The following is a 23,644-nucleotide window of genomic DNA, read 5'->3' on the forward strand; positions in this document are numbered from 1 at the left end:
CACGTTTGAGAAAAGTTAAGCTGTTTTATTTCACAGGATAGCTCCACGTCAAACCAGCAGGCACCATCAGAATACGCGACAGAGGATCCAGTCAGACACTCTACAGCACGGGCGCTGGGTTGTAAGGTAGAGAAATGATGTCCGGGAGAGGGCAACACTTATCGCCACACGGGGACAGGCAACCAGCAATCTCCTAGGGTGATTTCGGTTTGATTTTCCTGACAGTTTGGGGAGGAAGGAAACCAAAGGAAACGAAATAGACCAGCCACTCTGAAGCAATCAGAACCAAACCTATTGCCAAACCGAGTAAACAGTCACACTGCCGGGGACTAGAGCCTGAGCAGAAACTCTGGCCAGAAGCTACTTCCATTCGAGGGAAGCAAAACGCACTCTGGCTGCTCTGGTTCAAGGTTGTCGTTTGCCTGTCATTTGTCCTTTCACACAGAAAGGAGGTGTCGGCAAGGGGCAGTCCCAGAGGATGAGACGGCGGGACCCTGGCAGATCAACCTCAGAGAGGCAAGGAGGACGCAGACCTGGCAGCAAAGCCCCTGCCCTCAGCTCCCCCAGCAGCTTTAGGTATGTGCGGAATTCTCCACACGGCTGCTCAGAGGAGCGGGGACCCCAGAGAACCGGGGAAGTTGCCAGGAAACATCACCATTAGCTCTGCACAGCAGAAAATCATCTTAGCAACACCTCGGCTCACCCGCTTCCTGCCTTTTCCTCCAGGTCTCCCTCCCTGAACCCAGCAGCCCCTAACCCCCATGGTTGTGAGCCAGCCGTCCTTCTTTCTAGGTTTCTCAGGAGGATGAGGCATTTGCTCTAGTATGAAAGGTTAGGGACAGAGAGACTGAGAGGAAGAACCATTCCATTAGGCCTCATGGTTTGCCATCAGCTGTGTACGTGCGCTGAGCGCCAGGTAATGACCAGGTCCCAGGAAGTCCTCTGCATCCGTGCCTCCTGAATGAGAAAGAAATCCCCCTGACAAGGCACTCCGAGGGCCTCCAACAGGGAAGCAAGCCCCACGCCAGGCCCTTCCCTGTGCTGGCCCCCTGGGGGTACCACCAGCCAGTTCTGGAGTGTTTGTTTATAAGGCAGATCGCTGAGCTGCTAGTTCCGCCGGCAGCCGAGGGATGACTCCACTTCCCTGCATCTCTTCCCACTTGGATTTCTTCATGGAATAGGAACCTTTCGACCCTCGGGAATCCGTTTCTCTCCTGCCCCTGGGCCCAGTGACCTCAGAGAAAAGACTCCCAAGTCTGATTCCCAAGCTGACAATTCCCTCCAGTTGTGCGCTCTGTCTGGGGTTCAAAAGGCGCTTCAAGGTGAGAAATCGTTAGCACTGAAAACAAGGAAAGGCAAGAATTTTTCACAGAATCCCACAGCTCAGAGCAGCTCTTTAAGAGGAAAGGGGACTAAAGGGAGAGAGTGAGAGAGGGGTAGGAAGCACGGCTCATTCTCCGTTTTATCCAAGAAAGGTCCTTAGTGGCCGGAGGCTGGGCCCCAGGCCCAGGAAACTAGACCAGGAATGAATTGTCTTTGGTCAGTTTTAAATGAACATCTTGCTGGTTCATTCCTAAAAGAGACTGAACACCAGTAACACATAAAGACAAAAGGCTTGACCTCAGGGTAAGTTGAAGGTTAAGAAACTGTTCTGTGAAGAAAAAAAAAAAAAAAAATTGCCCGTTATCAATGAACTGATCAGTACAGCTTTCGGTAATCGTGATGGACAAGCAGGTAAACACCACTTCCCCTTGTACAACTGGTTATACTGAGGACTACTAACTAGGTTACTACGTTTCCCCCCACGCTCACTGTACAGTTAGGTTTCTGGTACTTGTTTTTTACACTGATCTATCTACTAGGTGCAAAGATTTGGTGAGTGGCATTGGCTGTGATTTCATTGTAGCCTTTTTAAAAATTACAGTTTCACATTTTAACAGTTACTTTCCAGCATTTAAGCAAATACAGCAATATATAGTGGACTAACACAGGCAGGAGTCAGGACGAGAATGCCAATGCTCGTGACAGTGGGCGGGCCTGGATGCGCGTGGAGGGGGCCTGAGACATGCAGGGCGCCAGATGGGTGGGGCAGGGGGAAGTACTTTTCCACGTGGTTCTGCGTCAAGGCTCAGATTTGGAGCTGGATGAGTGAGGTGTGAGCTTCCCTAAATGTGAACTCACCAGCCATTTCCCAATGGAAGAATAGGTGCCTAAAGAAAACAGCAAAGGCTCTGCCCTCAGGTAATTCAGTGAAAGGCAGGCCTATTTTCAATAAGGAAAGATGAAGTTAGTCATTTCAGAGGAAAATCCACATGATCTGACTGGTGTTATGTATTTCAGGCAACAGATCTGTCAACTCAGATTTTCACTTTTCGTCTGGTAGTCATGGCAGAGAATGTGGCATTTTGCACAGGAGGCCACTGCATTTAAGGTCTGCGAGTCTCTCTGGGGTGGACATGAGAAGTCTCTTATCCCACTGAACAGCACAGCCTCCTTGCAAATAAATGACTTTAGGAGCTGGACCCAGCCCCACTCTCAGCCATCTATTAAATCTTGGACAAGTCACAGCCATCCTAAGGCCTTGCTTCCTCTCCTAACCTGTAATATGGGGGTATGTTTATGTGCTAAAAAGACAGAGGGCTCCTAGCTCGTTCTGAGGCTCTTTCATTTCCAGGAGTTACAGGCAAAACAAGGAAGGTCAAGTTTGTCACTGGCCTCTCCCTGGCATTCTCTTTTTGTGCCCTTTCTTATTCTTTCCTCCACTGTGTGCTCTCAAGGCCAGTGCTTCAGGCAAGGCAGCGTGGCTCACCACCCCTATACACCTAGGTAACGTGGCTTCATAGGTCCCCCCGTCTGGGGACCAGAGGAGAGGGCGAAACAATCCAATGGGCTGAAATGGTGATGATGGAATGTCAAGAGGTGATGTACCTGCAGGACTGGGCTTCATGGCTCCTATGAAGCTGGCAGGAAAATTCCACTGCCCACTTCTCAAATGCCATTAGGAGGTTTCAAAAGGATGGCGCTGGATGGTTTTCACCTTAGTGATGACCGTGAAGAGAGCAATCGTGTTGGCACAATGCTTTCTAGGTTGCATGGCTTGCTCGCTTACATTTTTATGGAGCAGGAGACAGAGGTTCAGTGAGGTGGGTGACACGCCCCCCAAACCTAACCCCATATTTTCAATTGAGTTAAATGTGCTGGAGGAGGTGGGCAAAAGGGAAGGGAAAGGGGAGAGGGAAGCTTATTTCATTGCATAAAGTCCACCGAAGCGTTCTCTAGGACGGCAAGTGCCAAGGACTCCCTCCCCGGCCCTGGTCTGAGGTGGGCACTTACGGTCCCGTGTGGTTCATGCAAGAGGCCACCAGCCAGAGCGTGTCACGGCCTGATTTCAAATTAAAATGATGGGACTCAAAGTCTCCTTGCCTGTTTAGTTCCAGATTTTGACACAGTATAATTAGTAGAAAGAGGAAAAGACAAAATTAAATATTTTGAAAATGGTATAAGTTAAACCTCTATAGTTACCACAGATTTATTCCTACAGCGTTTCTAGGTTTTGAAGTGTTCCACACCACTGTTTGGGTTTTTTTTTTCCTTTTTCCCAACCACACATAATACTGCGCTACGATGGGGCTCAGGCTCTCACCATCCCCTCTTCTACAGTCGAACACAGGCCGCTGCAGTCAGGGCTCTTCCCGCCAACGTCCTCCATGCCTTTGGGGTGCAGTTGGTCTTGGCCTCCGTGTGGAAAGGCAGGGTCTCTGGGGTGGACGGGGGGGGGGGCTCTGTGAAGGGTTCCCCACCTCTGGGAGCAGCCTGCCCGGGGTACCACCTGCCCCACCCTTCCTTTAGGGGCAGACTGTTCTGGAAGGCCACAACTTCTGGAGACAGTGGGAGACTGGTTTTGTTTTTCTGCAGGTTAGTAGTATATTGCTTCATTCGCAGTTACTGTGGGCCTTAAATTCTCCCAGAAAAGTCCCTGCAAATCCCACCAAATAACTCAGCGGGAGATGTTTGGTGGCATGGGTCTGAGGTAAATCTAAGTTTCGTAAAAAGAAAAAGGAGATCCTATATACATTTCATATGTGTGTCCAGATCTAGTATATGTATATAGATGCATAAATATATATATACACACACACACTCCTACAGACACATACGTACATATATACGTGTACATATGCACATACACATACATACACACGTATGGATGCATGTAGAGAGAATGTCGAGAGAATAACTTTCCAGTGACTATACGCGGGTGAAGCCATTTAACATTTGCCACGACCTCGGGAAAGGCTCCGGCTGGGGCGGCTGCTCCTCTCCACTTGGCCGTCTGTGTGCACACAGGAGGGAGGCCTGTGGATTCATGTGGCTGAAGGTGAGCTGTGGCTCGGGCCTGGGCCTCAGCTCCACACAGACCCGCTCCCAGGCTGACCTTCCGGGCCCTGCCCGACAAGGCCAGGAGCACCGGGAGGACGTGGGAGTCACAGAGGCCACCCTCGGCCACGGCGGGCCACGGCGGGCCGGGGCGGTGCCCGCCACCCCGCAGGTCACATGGTGCCCGACTTGTCGGCCGAGCTGTTGGGGAACATCTTCTCGGTGGGCGTCACGGCCGGGCTGCCCACGCCCGAGCTGCTGCTGCTGCTGGACCGATGCTGGACCACGGGCCGCACCGGCCGCATGGGGGGCGGGCGCAGCTGGGCGCCGGCCAGGCGGGCGGACAGGGCTGGCTTGAAGGTGGTCATCATCTCGGTGGAGGAACTGCTGCTGCGACGCATGGCGGCGTCGGGGTCGCGGATGACGATGGTGTGCAGGGGGCTGGCCGGCTCTGAGCTGATGGGGCCTGGCGGGTTCTTCAGGGGCTCCAGGGTGTCCAGCACCACATCTGGTGCCTGCTTGACTGTGTTCTGCCTCTCCAGTTCCCGCAGCTCGTGCAGAGCTGTGCTCATGGTCTTCTCGATGTCCTGGGGACAGGGAGAGCGCTCGTCAGCACAGAGTCTGGAGGGCTGGGATCTAACCCTTCTGGGGCTGCTACCCAGCTTGTAGGCTTCTTAGGGAGGCTTCCCCACAAATCTCATGGGAGGGATGGAGATTGGATCCCAGGGACTCTTATAACCATAAGGAAAATCAGTGTGAGTATCACAGACCTAGTGGTGGCAGGCTCTGCAGTCAGACAGACCTGGGTTCAAATCCTATTTCTGTGACTTCCCTGCTGTGTGACTGTGGGCAAGCCACCTTACCTCTCTGAGTCACAGAATCCTCATTTGTAGATTACAGACATGTATAATACTGACCTCAAGGGGTTGATGAGTATATTTAATGATATGGTCCCTGCGAAGAGCATGGCATGGCACCTGGTACCTAGTGAGTATTTCCAAATAATGACAATAACAATGACAATAACAGCTAAAACCGAGCACCAATTCAAGCCCCTTCCCCTAACAATTCATTTAATCCTCTCACTTATCTGGTAGGAACTACCATTACGCTCACGTCACACATGAGGAAATGGAAGCTCAGACTGGTTAAGTAACTTGTCCAAGGTCACACAGCTACTTAGCAGCATAGTAGTTCTGGCTCCAGCGTTCATGCCCCTAACTATTATTATTAAAAAATGTATCTCTCCTTTGTCCATAGGAAATTTGTGTGGAGGTTGTATATCAGAATGCTTGCAATGCTCACCCCAGGATGATAGGACTGTTACTTTCTTCTCTGTATTATAATCAGAACAATTTTTTTAAAAATGGGAAATTTAAAAAGCAACAAAAATCTTCATCTGCCTACACAATTCCCAGGGATATTGTGATATTTAAGAGCTCATCAGCATGAGAGCACTTTGAATGACACAGAGAGAGATTCTGGCAGCCCAGAGGGCCGACCTGGGGCTCAGCATTCCAGGAGTGAGCACTGGAGCTGGATGACAGCATTTAACCCAGGAGCCCTGGGCCTGGATGCAGAGCCCAGGTTTGGGAGGGAAAAAGGTTCCTCTGCTACCGCTGCTGGGCAACCTCGGGCAAGTCTCAGTGGCTCCGCACAACACTCGGTCCAGGTGCTGAAAGCCCCCTGCTGGCCGTGAAGATGGGATGAGACAGTGGACGTGATGATACTTTGTGAACTGCTGGATGGTGGTTTTCACACTCCCTTCAGCCAGAGTCCTCGGCTCCCGTGGGGTTTCCCAGGGATGCCTCCACACAGAGGCAGGGGGAGCTGCTCAGGCTGAGCTGGGCCACCGAGAGGACAAGGAGGGACAGAACCGCTGCTGGAAAGTGCTGACCCACCTCAGGCTCCGGGATGACTATTGAGACACACTAGCTTTTCTGCCCTGGGGCAGCTCTGGGAAAACTGAAAGTCTGGTCAGACTGATGGGGCTGGTGCCCACAGGTGTCCTGCCGGCCCCTTCCTCGTCCACGTCTTCTTTCACCTCCTCTCCTCCCCTGTCCTCAGGCAGCTCCTGCCCGCTGGGCCTCCACGACAGGCTCCAATCTGGCCTCCATCAGGGTCCCAGCCTATCATCTTGTTTGGTGAAGAGACTACTGATGATTAGCTAATGGCTAATATTAGCATTTATGCTTCCCCAGGACATTTTATCCTTTGCCCTTAACACTGTCTACTTTAAAGAAGATGCTGTTTGTGCCTTTACCTACAAGGAATAACTGTGGGGCTGTGACGGGGGTCCCACCTGACAGGAGAGAAGGCAGTCCTGTCCCAACCTTTGCTACATCCCAACCCTGCAGTGATCAAGCCCGCCTTCCGCGTCTCAGTCTGCTTAAAGTCCCCCACTGACATCACTACTCTGTCTGCTCTACTCCAGCAGGAGCCAAAAGGCAAAACTAATAAATAAAATATAATTATCGCCCCTCCACCACCATCCCCACCACCACCACTCCACCCTCGCAGAGTGTGAGCCAGGAAGACAGCGAGTCCAGAGAAAGATCAGCTGGGGGGTTTAGGCGTGAGCCTTGCGTTAGTCTGAGAGGTGATGCCGTGATCTAAGAGTGGAGCTGCAGAGAGGCGCTGGGGAGCACGGACAGCGGGGGAAAACGATCCCTTTTCACCTCCTCTCGAACGAGACCTTCCCACCTTGGATGGCGGTGCTGCCAGATCCCCAAACTGCCTCTTTAACTGGGCTCCAGTCTAAATCCTAAAAGACATTTTGAGACCAGAGGATTTCAGGTAACTCCACCTACCACTACATAGCTGCCCTCCGCAGCCTGCAATGTCAAGTGCTCGTCAGAGCCAATGCAGAGCAGGCTGGAGGCCATCCAGGGGGCCCTTGGCTATTCACATACCGTTTCCCATGCTCTGCTATCGAATGGCAGCTACCAAATTAGCGTGTGGAGATATGTCTGCAGACATATCTGCAGATATGCGAGCAGCATGCCCCACGTGTATTCTTTAGGCCGCTCTTGCAAAATGCTCTGTGACTAAAGGTCAAAGAAGTCTGGGAGATGGGTGTGCCCTGCTCTCTTTCTTGAAGATTCACAATGCACATCAACATATTTAATAATGCTTGTTGCAGACAACCCATTCAAATTTGCAAGACCAGCATTCCCCAAACTTTCTTGACCATAGAACACCTTTTTCCCCTCCACTAATACCCCATGGAACCAGTCTGCTGTGGGACCTGCTTTGGAAACAGTGGCGTAGACTTCATTTGATTCTCCGTGTAAAGGGCTCTGGGCCAGGCCTCAGGTGGCCTGACCTTCCAGGTGACGGCGGATGCTAGGGCAATGCTTCCCAAGAGAATGGCCTCCAACAATGGAGGGAGCAGCAGGCTGCCCGGCTGCTCTGCTGGACCCATGCCAAGATGCTGATACCTTGGGAGTGGGCATTGAGACCTGGGGACAAACTAGATCCTGCGAGGTGTTTCACTTGCTGTGTTGATATCCCTGAGAACCTTTCCTGGCCTCCTCTAGAACACAGCCCCCAAGCTCTCAGCTTTCCCTTCCCCTTGTGAACAGGGATTCAAGGCCACTCTTCACAATACAATCCTAACCGACCCAAAGGTTCTAACTGTCTCTCTTTTCTAAACTGGGAGAAAACACTGGGAAGGGGATTCATAATGGGCATCCTGCCAAGTTCCAGAGGGAAAAATGGAAACTTCTGAACTATGATAAAAGTATCAAAAACACAGGAAAGTAGCTATGCAAATTATTAAACAACTTGAACAAACTGTCTCATAACAATTTCTTAAATGGATGTGTTTGGTTTGCTTGGCAAGTGTAAAAATCACACAGGTTTCTCATCCAGATTTTTAAAAAGTTATTTAAAAAAACACAAAACTCTAAAAGCACTCTTGAAACGCAGAGTCCCCTCATTCAAGACTCCTGACCCAGCTGCCATTTCACAGCTGTGTGTGTTACTGGTTGGCATCTCTCTCTTCTCTAAACCATAAGCTCCATGTGGGCAGGGCCTGGATCCATTTTAGGTCAATTATACTCTCAGTGCCAGCCAGTGATTGCCACACAACAGATGCTCAATCAGTATTTGTCAATAAATGAATGAACAAATGAATGAATGAATGACAAGATGAACGAATGAAAACATGAAGAGCACAATCTTGCCATGTTATGGAGACGTCTACCATTACCACATCCCCACATCCGGGAATCCCACCTCTGGCCCTGGAGACTGGGCCCTTGGGCCTTCACAGGAGCCCCAGCCAGCAGTTGCACCCATCCAGCTTCCGCTCCCACAGGGGGGCCAGCTCATTATCTACCTCACGTTCTGGCTTAGCCTGAGCCTGGCCTGAAGGGCGAAGGGGTTCCCCCGTCTGCAGGTGCCCACCCCCTGCCCCTCTGGGTGTCGGCTGGCGCAGCCTGCCTTCCCGCCGGCCCTTACTTCTGCCAGGGCCTCGGCCTCCAGGGACTTGTGGTCCCCCAGGCTGCTGTGCCTGGTGGAGCCGCACGTCGACCGGATGCAGTGCCCTTCGGAGAGCGCCTTCTTGTCGGGGTAGTTGATGCTGCCGGCGCTCCCGAACGTCGCCATCCTCCGCTTCTCGGGGCTCTCGATCCGCCCCCGGGAGAGGGGGATTTTGTGGGGACTGCTGGGGCAGGCGGCGGCCCGGGGTGGCGTGTCTATGCTGGGGCCCAGGCCCCGGGGCGGGCTGTGTGTGTCTCCCCCGCTTCGGCGCCTGGGGATGGCTGCTCCATCAGATCGTAACCGCACTCTGCAAAGGAGCCAGGGGGCGGGGCGTGGGGCAGAGGTCAACCCTGGCCAGTGTCACACGGGTCAGCCAACCCCCAGGCCAAACGCTACACACTAGTCTAGGGAGTGGGTATAGTAAAGCCTCGTTCAGCCAGACTCTGGGGTTCTGCAGGGAAGGCACTGTCTGAGCACGTGACTCAGGCCCGCGGGTTTCATCTGCACACACGAAGGAGTCGGGGGCGTTCCAAGCTCCAGCCGGGGGTGGTGCCAATTACATAGTGAATCTCGTCTACACGTTAGGTCAGGGCCAGGAGGATTTCAACCTGGGAACACTTCGCTCCGGGTTAGGTGGGCCCATGGTATGTTCTTAAGCGGTTTAGAGGTCTCCATGATTCCAAAGGGCCTCTGACTGGTCTGAGGCATTGAGGCTTGACTATACCAAAGAGTTACCAGCTCCCTGCAAGCTCCCTGAAAGATGGCCCTGGTTTCCGTGGGGCAGCACAGACAACAAGCCTGGTGAAAACAGCGTGGGCTGGGGCTCAGGACACTGGGTTCTAAGCTCAGAAGGCCCCCCTGGGAACTGACCACAGCCCAGTGTTGTCACCAAAGGCTGTTCCTATGAGGCTTTTCCAGACCTTGGACAACTAGTCATTAAGAGTAAAATGTGCATCACTGGAACGCCTTGCGTGCACTTGGATACCTTTCACCCCTCAGGGAGGCCTGTGGTGGAGTGAAAAGGGGACTAGAGTGTCTATCAGGAAGGCGAATTCTTGTCCTGTCTCTGTCACAGACTTTCCAGTGACCTCTTTCAGACCCACTTTATTAATCTGTTAAATGGGCATAATATTCCTTGCCCACCTTCTGAGGGAGGTTCAGTAGGTGGGAAAGCACTTTGAAGAGGTTCTCCCCACAGGAGATTTTGCTGTGTCCTATGGAGGGCACTGAAGACTCAAAGGCACTGGTGAGGGGAGGGAAGGCTGGAAGTGGCAAGGGGGCGGGGAAGAGGGGCAGAGTGCGGGAATGGATTGTGACGGGGACCAAGCTCAGTGTGGTCAGCAGCGCTTTAGACCCTGGGCCACCAGCCAAGCTAAGCACCTCCTGTGGGCACCCCAACAGCACCAAAGCATTGGTGTTCGAGAGGAAGAGTACTGGGAAAGAACGAGAAGAAGGTAGATGAAAGAGGACAGAGGGAGAGGGAAATTGAGGCAGGAGAAGATACGGCCCCCCTGGAAGTCAAGGGACCATGATTCTGTCATCTACCTACCCCAACCGTCCATCTGCCCTGATTCTATCACTTATCAGCACCCTGAACCGAACGGAATACACTGAAAAGAGGCACTGGGACTTTTGCTGAAATAACTTCATAAACATATGTTCCTATTGTGGCTGATTTCTCTGGCTTTATCTGCAAGTGCCCCATGTGTGGGTTGATCCCATGACCTCTCCACCAGAAAAACAAAGAATATGACATTTTGAGAATTCGATTAAGAAAGCAGTGACACACTGCCAGCTTTCCTTTCCAACGTCACATCTTGTGGGGAAGAAGGGGCCACGACAGCCTCCCTCTCTCCCTCCTTCTCTTTTCCTTATTGTATTTTTTTCTTTAAACAGCCACGTGCTTTGGACTATACCTGTAGAGGGAGTGAGGAGCCCAGCTCCGTACCTGGCGGAAAGATCATGTGACAGCCCCGCCCACACGCAGGAGTGAAGAAACTGGCAAATCTGCTCCCACCAAATATGTGCGTGGAGCCGAGTGTCAATTTGCCCCCACGAAGTGGGTGTGAGGCTTCTGTTTCTGCAGTGCACTTCAGGGACTAAGTGAGCTTTACATCTTTAAATATAACAACTTAGGTCTTCAACAGAAAGTGGGGAGGAGGTGTAAGAACTGGAGACAGAGAGGAAAAATACTTGCCAACTTGCAACTCTCTCTTTCCCGTTTATTATTATTTTAAATAAAAAGCATTGGTTGCCAATATGTCTTTCCTCCTCTTTCTCCACCTCTGCCCCAAGCTGGATCACTTTCTACCTGACATTCTAGGCCAGTTCCAGCCAGCCCACCAGCTGTGCCCCATGTCATATCTTGTGGGGAAGAAGGGGCCACAACAACCTCCCTCTTTCCCTCCTGTGCTCTTGCTTCTCCCCAGTCAGACACAAACCGGCACTGTACTAGCCGCAAAGAATGAATCCGCGTTTCCTACCGGCCCATCACCCCCCCAAAGCCGTAATCCGAGATGTGCTCCGTGGGGGACTGGAGGTCGTTTTTGGAGGAGGCCTTGTCGTCCAGCAGTGGCCCACTGCTGGCCTCGCTGTCGGCCTTTTGGCTCAGGCTGTCCGAGAAGGCATCGTCCCTGGGGAGAAGGACAGACGTGAATTGGGAGGGATTCGCTCCAGAGAACCGACATGTGCTGAGACCTGAGGGGCTGGATCCACACACACCTCGTGGTTGAGCCGCTGCTGCTTCTCCAGCAGGAGGCCCTCTGTGGCACCGCCCGTGCCTACCTTCTCCTCCCCTCATCTAGGCTCTTCTCTCCCAGCTGCTCGAGACTGGGATAAGCTAAAGGGGAGGGTGTGCTGGAGAAATGGGGGAGGGGGCCTGCAAGCTGAGCCCTGGGCGATGAGCAGCAGTTTGGGGGTCCAGCGAGGGAGAAGGAAGGCATCTCCATCCCTCTCCGCACCCGGGGCTTTGAATAGGTGTGAGGGGCCTGGAGCTTGTTGGGGTGCCCTGCCCACCTCCCCCCCATGACCTCTCCCTGCCCTCAGAGGCCTGGGGACATCAGAGAGCTGCTTTGGATCGTCTTGTTGTTTGCCGAGCTCTGGACTTTTCTCTGTCTCCAGACCGTCCCCTTGAGGCCCAGCTTGGTGGCTGCTTCCTTGGTAAATCAGTTCCACCTGAGGCAGACTGGAGCTCGGAGGGAGTGTGTGCAGGAACCTTCACAGGCTTTCAAAGAATGGAAGGTGTAGACTTTCTGGGCATTATGGTGGGGCTAGGTATTTGGGATGTAGGGCTTTTTTTTAATGCCCAAAATTCTTTTTTAAAAATTAGTACCCTCTTAGCTGGAAATGAAGGGATGATTGTTTCTGCCCATCTCCTGAGACAGCCACCTCGGGGTAGAGAATGGTGGGCTATTAAGAGGGGAGTGGGATGGCCACTGGCTACAGGGAAGGCCCAGGAGGGTGGAGGTATATGGCAAGATCCACTGGACACTGAGAACCATAGTGGGTGATAAACGCCCTGGAGGCTGTCAGGTGGGCCGGGATGGTGAGCCAAGGGCACCAAACATTGTCCCTGTGGACTCTGAAGGATGAGCAATTTGCTTATTTGTTAAGTAGGTTACCATTCAAAGGGAGGTTAGACATAATCCATTCTTACGGAAGACCAAGTGTGTCATACCAGGGAGAGCAAAGTGCTGTCATACAATCCAGTACTCCCATTCCTGTGCCCATTCCAGACATCACTAATCAATCATGGCATTCTTCACAGAAGCTCTCAATTCCCACTCACATGTCCTGTACAACTATGTACTGATGTGGGATGAGCCCATCCACGCCGTTGTGACGACCCTCCCACCAGTCCTCGGAGGCGCGGTGGTACAGGAGCAGTGAGGCTCCCTTCTTGAAGGACAGCTCACGCGGGGACCGCCCCACGTAGTCAAACTTGGCGATGGCCTCGATCTGCTCCACTTCTAGAAGGAAAGCAAGGGGAAGAGCATCTATGAGGCTAGCAGAAGAGCAGCCCAGGAGCCTCACTCAGATGGCCCTGGCTTCTGTGGGGCAGCACAGACAACAAGCCTGGTGAAAACAGCATGGGCTGGGGCTCAGGACACTGGGTTCTAGGCTCAGGTCCACTCTCCATGCTGTGATCTCAGGCAGGCCATCTAACTTCCCCAAATGGAAAATGGGGCTGAAATACTACATCCTTACCTTCCACTGCCCTTCTTGTTCTCCACTTTTTAACACTTATTAAAACAATATTATAAGAAATTTCTTTTTCTTCTATCCCTTAATGCCAGCTCTGTTTCCATTTTTCCATGAACCCTTTCCCTCTTTGTTCACTTATAATACCACCAGTGGTTCTTACCTTTTGGGAAGTCAAACAGATGTTATATATGGATTCCTTTCCATGCAAAATATTGTACACAATTTTTAAGGGTTCCCAGAAGCTTCTCTTCAGAGCTCATTGTTATGGACTGAATTCTGTCTTCCCTCAAATCCAAATGTTGCAGCCCTCACTTCCAATGTAATGGTATTTGGAGATGAGGTGTTTAGGAAGTAATTAAGCTTAAGTGAGGTCATAAGGGTGGGGCCCTAATCTGATAGAACTGGTGTCACTCTGAGAAGAGGAAGAGACGTCGGAGATCTCTCTTTCTGTCTCTTCACGTGCACAGTGGAAAGGCCTTGTGAGGACACAGTGAGAAGGCAGCTGTCTACAAGCCAGGAAGAGAGACAACAGCAGAGCCCAACCCTAATGGCACCTTGATCTTGGACTTCTAGCCTCCTGAACTGTGAGGAAATATATTTCTGTTGTTTAAGCCCCTCAGTCTGTGGTATTCTATTATGGCAGCCTGAGCTGACTAACACACTCATCCATGAACTTAATTTGGGGAGCGGGAGAATTCTTATGGGGGCTATAGATCAAGCATATCTCTTTGCACACACACATTTACCCATCAAAGCTTTATTCTTCTCTGGTCAGTGACAGGCCCTGCCTGAGTTAAGCAATGAGAACATAGCTCTTGCCCTTGAGACACTTCTACTGCCCAGCTCTGTCACCTCTTGTTTGTGTGACCGCAGGCAGGTTACATAATTTCTGTACATTTCAGTTGCCTTTAGGAGACTTAAACGATAATCCATGAAAGAAGACAAAAAGATGGCCAACAGGTGCATGAAAAGATGCTCAACATCATTAATCATCAGGAAAATGCAAATCAAAAATCAAAACCATGAGATATCACCTCATACCTGTTAGAATGGCTATTATGAGAAAGACAAGAAACGACAAGAGTTGGCGAGGATGTGGAGAAAAGGAAATCCTTATGCACTGCTGGTGGGAAATAAATTGGTGCAGCCCCTACAGAAAACAGTATGGGGTTTCCTCCAAAAACTAAAAATAGAACTACCATGTGATCCAGCAATTCCACTTCTGGGTATTTATCCACAGGAAATGAAAACACTTAACTTGAAAGGATACCTGCACCCCCAAGTTCATTGCAGCACTATTTACAATAGCCAAGACATGGAAGCAACCAAAATGTCCATCGACAGATGAATGGATAAAGAAGATCGGTGTATATAAACAATGGAAAATTATTCAGCCATAAAAAAAGAAGGAAATCCTGCCATTTGCAACAACATGAATGGACCTTGAGGGCGTTATGCTAATAAAATAAGTCAGACAGAAGAAGACAAATAGTATATGATCTCACTTGTATGTGGAATCTGAAATCAAAAACAAACCAAACTCACTGATACAGAGAACAGACTGGTGGTTGCCAGAGGTGGGGGTGGACAAAATGGGTGAAAGGAGTCAAAAGGTACAAACTCCCAGTGATAAGATCAGTAAATCATAGGATGTAATATACAGCACAGTGACTATAAATTGTGATATATATTTGAAACTTACTAAGAGAGTAGGTCTTAAAAGTTCTCATCATAAGAAAAAAAAAGTAACTATGTGTGGTGATGAATGTTAAACCTGACTTATTGTGGTGATCATTTCATAATATATACATATATCGAATCATCATGCTATACACCCGATACTAATAAACTGTTATATATCAATTATATCTAAAAGAAGAAAGACACGAGACTTCAATACATTAAAAAAAAAAGAGAGAGAGATACGGAAAGTGCTCAGCATAGCACAGACATACAATACATTAGGTATTCAGCTGATAGTGGCTCTTGTGATTATGATTATAATTACTAATGGCTTTAGCTTATGGGGTGGGTCTACACAAAGAAATCTGAGGTGCAGAGAATTTAAGTGTTTTGCTCAAGACCATGCAGCTAGTGATCTTTGGGAAGGAGACTTTTGGGGGAGCAGGACAGTTAAGCCTATGATTTATTTAACCTGTGTTGTAGCTTGTACCCTGAGAAGTGAAAATGGGTAGAAAATGGTAGAAAATGGGTAATGTATAAGTGTTAATGTATTTGTATTTTAAAGCAAGCACAAAGATGTTTAATATTATAAAGAGAATACATATATATACACCTATATAGACAGACAGATCTATTAAATTCTAATAAACAAAAGAGTAACAAAGGTGGCCCCTGCTCTCTCTATCCTGCAGATACCTTCCCTGTGCCGAGCATCCATGGGACTGTCTCTTCTCCTGTCCTCGTGGATTATCTTGATTCTGTCCACGCAGCCTGTCCACCTGTCCACCATGGAGTTTTACACAGGTAAAAAGTGGCAAAGCCACGATACCTGGCTTTGCCACTTTTTACCTGTGTGACCTTGAACAACTTAGTTCTCTTTTCTAAGCCTCCATTTCCTCATCTGTAAAATGGGAATGATAATAATAGTACCTACCTTATAGGGCTGTCATAGGATTAAACGAGTTATTACACATGAAGTGCTTGTAACGGTGCCTGGCACACAATTAGCTTCATATGAGAGTTAGTTGTTGTTGTTACCAGAGCTACTGACTCCTAAGGGCCATGAGCAGCATGGAAATCATCCCTCCCTGTTAATCCCCAACCCATGCATGCACACTAGGACTCCTCTCTGTGAGCAGGTGGCTCAAGAAGACTGGGCCAGTGCCCCCATGAGATGCAGTGGCCTCTTGGTGGACCCAGCCCTCAGTGCCTGGGACAGCCTTCTGCAGACAGCAGGCCTCTGACAGCTAAGTCAGCTTTCCCCAGATGGCTACCTGACAAATGTCTTTACATGCTGCTCTGACATAGTTGATGCAAAATGACAGCCCGGCTAAATGGGTCAAATGAACTCAGATCTGGACTCAGAGTCACCTTCTCAGTAAAATGGAGAGATCTCCGTACTTCTTTCTGCTGCGTCTTTGAATCTCACACCAGCCATGTGTTAGCACCACCTGGTGACCTGTGTGTCTGCCTAGCTACAGAGACAGAAAGGCCGGAGGGCTTTGCAAGCCCATGAACTGAACCCCACGGTCTGCATGCTCTCGGGTTTGACCCCAAGGGCTTCCTCTGATCCCACCCCCCGTAATTGTGAAGGAGCCGACCCGGGCAGAGGCTTGCTCATTTCCAGAGGCTCCAGCAGTCACTGGTGGTGGTCTGGAGTGGCGGGTGGAGGAGCGAGGAAAAGTGGAAAATGTAAGGGGGAGAAAAGAAGAAAAGATGAGTAGAGCTGAGCTGCAAGCTAAGAGAGAGCTCGTGTGTTTGCAGAGGTCACTATGTAATCGTGTGGGGTAGAAACAGTGATAATAGCTACCATTTATTAGGAAGTCTATTATTTGTTTTTTTCACACCTAAAATAGAACATGTGATTCTCCCTCTTACCACTCTCCCACACACCCCTCCCCAAACTTACTTCATTCCCTCATCTTCCCCATCTTAGGAAACAGAACCACCATCTGCCTTGCTGAGGCCAAAGCCCTGCTCTTGGGCAATGCATATCTAATCCATCAGCAGCTCCTTCAAATTGCCCCCTGAATCTGACCAGCCTCACCACCTCCACTGCCACCCCCCTGGTCCAGACCACCACTGTCCCTCTACCTGGCCTCCTTGCTTTCATGCTTGCTTGCATTTCTCCCCACAGCAGCCAGAGGGATCTTTTAAAGTCATAAATTAGATCATGAAACTCCCTTGTTCAAATCCCTCTGAAGGCTTCCCATTGTGCTTAGAAAAAAACACAAAATGTCTCCTCACAGCTTATGAGGCCCTCCACGCTCTGGGCCCTGGAGACCTCGGTGGCCTTCTCTCTGTACTCTCTCCTTCCCTCAGTCTGCTCCAGCCTCACTAGACTTCCTGATGTTTCTCCGCCAACACTGCATTATGATACTTTTCAAACACAAAGTAAAGTTGAAAGAATTTTAGGGTGAATATTCATATACCTACCACCTAAATGCTACTATGAACATTTTACTATACTAACATAAGCATATATCTGTCCATCCCTCTATCTATCCATCCATCCATCCATCTAATTTTTTAATGAATTTTAAAGTAAGTTGCAGACATCAGTACACTTTACCCCTAAAAACTACAGTATAAATATTCACAGAGCCTTCTTAATGCTTTTAAAACATGCCAAGTACTCCTGCCACAGGGCCTTTGCACTTGTTATTGCCTTCCTTGGGATATTTTCTTCCCAGACATTTGCATCATTCACATTTCACAAATATTTACTGATCACTGTGTGCCATTTTCTCATTTCTTTCAGATCTGTACCCAAATGCCAATGCTTCAGCAAGACCTTTCCTGGCCACCCTTCACTAACTACAAAAGCACCAACTTCAGATCACTCTTGCTTTATTCTTCTTCATAGATCAGATCAAAACCTGAACTTTTGTGTGTGTGCACAAATTCGTAGTTTCCAAATTTGTTTACTGCTGATTTTTCCTACTAAAATGTGAGCTCCATTAGACAAGGATTTTATTTTATTTCCTGCTATTTTCCCACTTTTACAACAGTCCCTGGGATGAGTAGGCACTCAATACATACTTGTTACTTGTATGAACAAATTAAGCTTTTACCATGTGCCAAGGGTTCTACTTATGTTATCGCATGTAAGTGATATCCTCACAACAGTATCTGCACACTATCCTCATTTTACAGGTGAGGAAACTGAGGTTGAGGTGAAATGATCTGTCACGCAAGGGGCGAGTCATATAAGTAGAGAGTGATGAGCTGAGAGCTAAGCCCAGGTCCCAGGTGTCATTAATAGAGCCTTCTTGATGTTTTTAAAACACAATATGCTTATTCCTGCTACCGGGCCTTTACACGGACACAGTGCAAATATAAATATGCATATATACCATACTGTATGACTGGTATTCAATTTGACTCCTGCTTATGGAGAGGCTGGTTAGGCCAGGTAGGTGCCCCACGGGCCCTACAGGGAGTGAAGAAATACAGAGGCCATTCCTGAGCTAAAGAAGAGGTTGAAGGCTGTCCCCGTAGAGGCCCGGCTGGAGTCACACTTTAGAAAAGTCACTCCAGGAGCAGAGCAGTTGCAGAATTGGAAAAGGACTGGAGGGGAGAGGCTGGAGGCAGGAGCACTTCAGCGGTGGTTACAATAGCCCAGGGCCTGACATGGAGAAGAAAAGACAGACTGGAGCTTTGGTTTCATTTCAGAATCTGAAGGCTGGAGATTTTGCAAATCCCATACTCGTTATCCTTCTCTACTTATCACCCAAGAGGAAGCGCAAATGCCCCTCTCTAATGATGCCACAACAGAGGACCCTTTTAGGTCACGGGAGAGCAGACGGCTCTGTCCCTCTCAAACCACCTCACTGCCCCCTATCCACCCCGCCCACCACCCCACCCCCCCGACACACTGTCTCTCCTCTTTTAAGAGAGAATCCTAATCTCATTAGGACCATTTATCAGAGGCCACGGTCACCGCGTTAAAGGGTAGGAACATGGCTGTGCCCTCTCTTCTCTCTCATCTTCCCTGCAACCAAAGTAATGAAATCACCTGGGGCCTGTCCACAGGGTCCTTCTTTTCTCCTCTGTTCACTCATGACCTTGGGTTCTTTCATTGCCTCTGGCTGCAGCACCAGCTAGTATTAAGGCTTTGATCTTATTTGAGAGGATAGGAGAGTGATGAACCTGGCAGGACACTGTGGGGAGATCTGCTGATCTACCCTTCAGTGAAACTTGTGAAAAATGCAAAAACAAGCAAACAAACAATGACTGAAAGCCTCTGGAAATGGTCCTACAGGCAAACAACAAATGAAGAAATATCTATTCAAGAAAATCTATGAAAATTCGGTAAGAAAAGTGAGTCTGTGCAATTTGAACAAAGACTACTCCCTCCCTCCACCAGCACCCACAAGCTCAGGGAGTCAGACTCCACTTCAGACTCCTGTAGCCCGAATGTAGGGCTTCCTCTCCCACCAAGCTTCCAGCAGGAGGGCTTTCTTCCCAGGAGGAGCAGGACATCAGTGTTTCTCCTCCTGCCCCCAGCTACCTGTTGCTGAGGCTAAGTCCCAGGTGAATACGGTAGAGAGGTGAGGGCTCCTCATTCCACCCAACCTTCACTTACACAATAGAAGTTCTGCCTTGGGCACAGCACCAGTGAGAATATTCGGGCCCTGATCACCCTTACCCCACCTCATGAGGTGATGGTTCCTTGTGAGAAGAGGCAAGCTGAGAGGGCCTCAGGACGCTGCCTTCCTCTCCACAAAGCACTCAGCTCCTAGAATGCGCAGGTCACTCAGAAGCTTGCCATTGTCCTCACCCCCAGCTCCAGACCTCTACCTCAGAGATTCTGCCTGGGGGAAGAAGTAGGCTGCAAAACAGCTGCTACTCTCTTCCCAAAGGAATTGACTTCACTTTGAAACAGAGCTTGGAGAAGTTTAGGCCTAAGGGTGCTCTCAAGAACGGTGGAGATTGTGGTGAAAGGCAACTGGGGGCAGGTTCACAGATTTAATGTAGATACAACTATTTTGGAAGAGATAACCAGAGAATTAGACAGCTGAGAGGAGCCCTCCTAGGGTCAAAACAAATACCAAACAATGACCTCAGAAACTATTCCTTCAAAGGAGACAGTTTGTTTGGATTGGTTTGTAGAAAAATTTATGACTGAGGACACTGTTAATATTTACAATAGCCAGGAAATGGAAGCAACCTAAGTGTCCATCGACAGATGAATGGATAAAGAAGATGTGGCACATATATACAATGGATATCACTCAGCCATAAAAAGAAATGAAATTGAGTTATTTGTAGTGAGGTGGATGACATAGAGTCTGTCATATAGAGTGACGTAAGTCAGAAAGAGAAAAAAAAATACCATATGCTAACACATATATATGGAATCTAAAAAAAAAAAAAAAAAAGGTCTTGAAGAACCTAGGGCCAAGACGGGAATAAAGACGCAGACCTACTAGAGAATGGACTTGAGGACACGGGGAGAGGGAAGGGTAAGCTGGGACAAAGTGAGACAGTGGCATGGACATATATACACTACCAAATGTAAAACAGCTAGGGGGAAGCAGCCGCATAGCACAGGGAGATCAGCTCAGTGCTTTGTGACCACCTACAGGGGTGGGATAGGGAGGGTGGGAGGGAGATGCAAGAGGGAGGAGATATGGGGATATATGTATACATATAGCTGACTCACTTTGTTATACAGCAGAAACTAACACAACACTGTAAAGCAATTATACTCCAATAAAGATGTTAAAAAAAAAAAGAGCAAAACATGCAGCAATTAGTGGAGTTTAACAGCTGGATGTAGTCAGGGAAAGAGAACCCTACCAAAACCACTGTCATCCCAGGTGATTGTGGGCATACGCAAAGCTGTTCCTCTCTGGGAAGTAACATCAGGCTTAACACTGTATGTATGGGGGAAGGGAGGAAGGGGAACACAGATGTCACTGAAACAGTCCAGTCAGTCGTTAAACAAACACAGAAGCAAATAACAAATAAGCCTCACAGGGTAGGGACCAGTACCCAGAGTTGTTATAATATTTTATCTAAAATGTCCAGTTTCCAACCAAAAATAATTAGAAGACATGCAAAAAAACCCAAAAAGTATGAAAAAAAAAAGTATGATGCAAACACTGGAGGGAAATAAAAAGCAGACAACAGAAAATGCCTGTGAGAATGACCAGATGTCAAATTTAACAAATATCAAAGTAGCTGTTACAAATATGTTCACAGCTAAAGGAAACCGTGATTAAAGAAGTAAAGTATGAGGACAATGTCGAATCAAATAGAGAATATCAATAAAGAGATAAAAATTATAAATTAAAAAATTCTGGAATTAGGGCTTCCCTGGTGGTGCAGTGGTTGAGAGTCCACCTTCCAATGCAGAGGACACGGGTTCGTTCCCCGGTCCGGGAAGATCCCACATGCCGTGGAGCAGCTAGGCCCGTGAGCCATGGCCGCTGAGCCTGCGCGTCCAGAGCCTGTGCTCCGCAACGGGAGAGGTCACAACAGTGAGAGGCCCGTGTACCGCAAAAAAAAAAAAAAAAAAAAATTCTGGAATTAAAAAATACAGCAACTGAAATTAAACATTTACTAGAGGTGCTCAATAGTAGATTTGAAATGGCTACAGAATTAGCAAACTTGAAGACAGATTGATAGAAATAATGATGAAAGCTAAAGAACCAAGAGACAAAAGAAGGAAGAAAAATGAACAAAGCCATAGAGAAATGTGGGATACCATTAAGTGTGTCAACATACGTGTAACAGGAGTAGTAGAAAAGAGAAAAATGAACAGAAAAAATATTTGAAGAAATAATGGCTGAAAAATTCCCAAATTTACTGATAAAACAATAACCTACACATCTAGGAAGCTGAACAAATGCCAAGTAGGACAAATGCAAGAAGATCTACATATAGACACATCACAGTAATAACACTGAAAGTCAGAGACATGGAGACAATTTTGAAAGCATTAAGAGAAAAATAATTTATCACTTTCAGGGAACCCAAATAAGATTAACAGCTGACTTTTCAGTAGAAACAATGGAGGTCAGAAGACAGTGGGATGCCACATTAAGAGTGCTCCAAAAAATAACTGTCAACCAAGAATCTTAAATCTAGAAAAGCTATTTTTCAAAAGTGAGGCAAAATAAGGATATCTTCAGATTTAAAAAAAAACCCAAAATGTGTTATCTAGCAAATCTACCTTATAAGAAACACTAAAGGAAGTTTTTTCAGGTTGAAAACAAGTAACCCTTATAGTAATTTGAATCCACAGAAAAAACAGAGAGCACTAATAAAGATAATTATGTAACCATAAAAGAGTATAAATGCATATTTTTTCTCTTTTCTTCTCTTAATTTATTTTAAAAGCAAGTCTAAAAAATATGTGTATAATATATGTATATAATGTATTGCTGGGCCTATAACACACAGAAATGTAATATATGTATAATATGTTTGCAATTAGAAAACAAAGGAGGTGAGAGCAAAGCTGTACTGGGCTAAGGAAATGGCTACAGATGGTAAAAAAAAAATTATAACAATGTGCTGCTGCATTTATAAAATTAACAGATGTAATATGTATACCAATAATACCACAAAAATACAGAAAGGGGAATAGAACTATATATGAGTAATATTTTCACATATTACTGGAATTAAGCTAGTATAAATCTGAAGTTCATTCTCAGAGTTAGGACATATATGGCAGGCCCTAGAGCAACCACTTAAAAATAACTCAAAAATATAGTTAAACACAGTTTAAAAATTATTTAAAAATTAAAATACTACATTAGAAAATACTTAATGCAAAAGAAAGTGGTAAAGAAGAAATAAAGGAATAAAAAACCATGACACATAGAAAACAAAAAAGGAAAATGTCAGGTAAAAATCCAACTATGTCAATAATAACATTAAATGTGAATGGATTAAACAATCCAATTAAAATGCAGAGACTGTCAGACTAGATAAAATAACAGGATCCAACTATATGATGTCTATAGGAGACATCTTTAGATTCAAAGACACAATTAGAGCGAAAGTAAAATGATGGGGAAACTATATTATGCAAACTACAGCCACAGGAAATCTAGAGTGGCTATCCTAATATCAGACTACACAGGCTATAACACAGAAAAATTACTAGAAATAAAGAGGTACATTTTATAATGACAAAAGGTTCAATCCATTAGGGAGATATAACAATGATAAATATAATGCATCTAATAATAGAGCAGCAAAATACATGAAGCAAATAATGTCAGAAATGAAGGGAAAAACAGATAATTCAAAAAAATAATCATTGGAGACCTCAACATCCTACTTCCAATAAGGAACAGAACAACTAGACACAAGATCAACAAAGAAACAGAAAATTTAACATTATAAACCAAGTACACCTAACATACATCTATAGGATGCACCACCCAACAACAAGAGGATACACATTCTTCTCAAGTGCACATGGAACATTCTCTAGGATATGCCATATTCTGGGCCATAAAGCAAACTTCAGGTAATTTAAAAGACTATAAATAATACAAAGTATTTTCTCCAATCACAATAGAATGAAACTACTGATTTCTCAATAGTAGGAAACTCAAAATTATGAAGAATTGAACAACGTCCTCCTAAATAACCAATGGTCAAAGAAAAGATCAAAAGGGACATCAGAAAATACTTTGAGATGAATGAAAATGAAGACACAACATACCAAAATGTATGAGATGCTGCTAAAGCAGTGCTTAGAAATTTATAGCTGTAAACACCTGTATTAAGAAAAAGTAGAGCTCAAGTCAATAGCTTAAACTTCCACTGTAAGTCACTGGAAAAAGGAAGAGCAAAATATACTTAAAGCAAGGAAGGAAATAATAAAGACCAGAGTAGAAATTAATGAAATAGAGAATAGATAAATTAT

At 47.2% G+C, this 23,644-nt stretch overlaps 1 protein-coding gene across 10 annotated transcripts in view; it reads right to left on the reverse strand.

Moving 5' to 3' along the window:
* The window catches only part of SRGAP3 (SLIT-ROBO Rho GTPase activating protein 3), a 368,175-nt gene continuing 344,531 nt past the window's right edge, over positions 1-23,644 (reverse strand). For 9 of the 10 annotated variants that reach the window (XM_067755322.1, XM_067755323.1, XM_067755321.1 and 6 more), the window contains 4 exons: positions 12,650-12,830; positions 11,346-11,495; positions 8,842-9,169; positions 1-4,964 (listed from right to left, as the gene is read on the reverse strand). In XM_067755322.1, coding sequence (XP_067611423.1) covers positions 4,551-4,964; positions 8,842-9,169; positions 11,346-11,495; positions 12,650-12,830 — 1,073 coding nt within the window. In that variant the 3' untranslated portion in view covers positions 1-4,550. The remainder of the gene's footprint in view (positions 4,965-8,841; positions 9,170-11,345; positions 11,496-12,649; positions 12,831-23,644) is intronic. The other variant, XM_067755325.1, reaches the window with a different exon arrangement.

The sequence above is a fragment of the Pseudorca crassidens genome, chromosome 10, assembly GCF_039906515.1.
Source record: "Pseudorca crassidens isolate mPseCra1 chromosome 10, mPseCra1.hap1, whole genome shotgun sequence".
NCBI classification, from domain to species: domain Eukaryota; kingdom Metazoa; phylum Chordata; class Mammalia; order Artiodactyla; family Delphinidae; genus Pseudorca; species Pseudorca crassidens.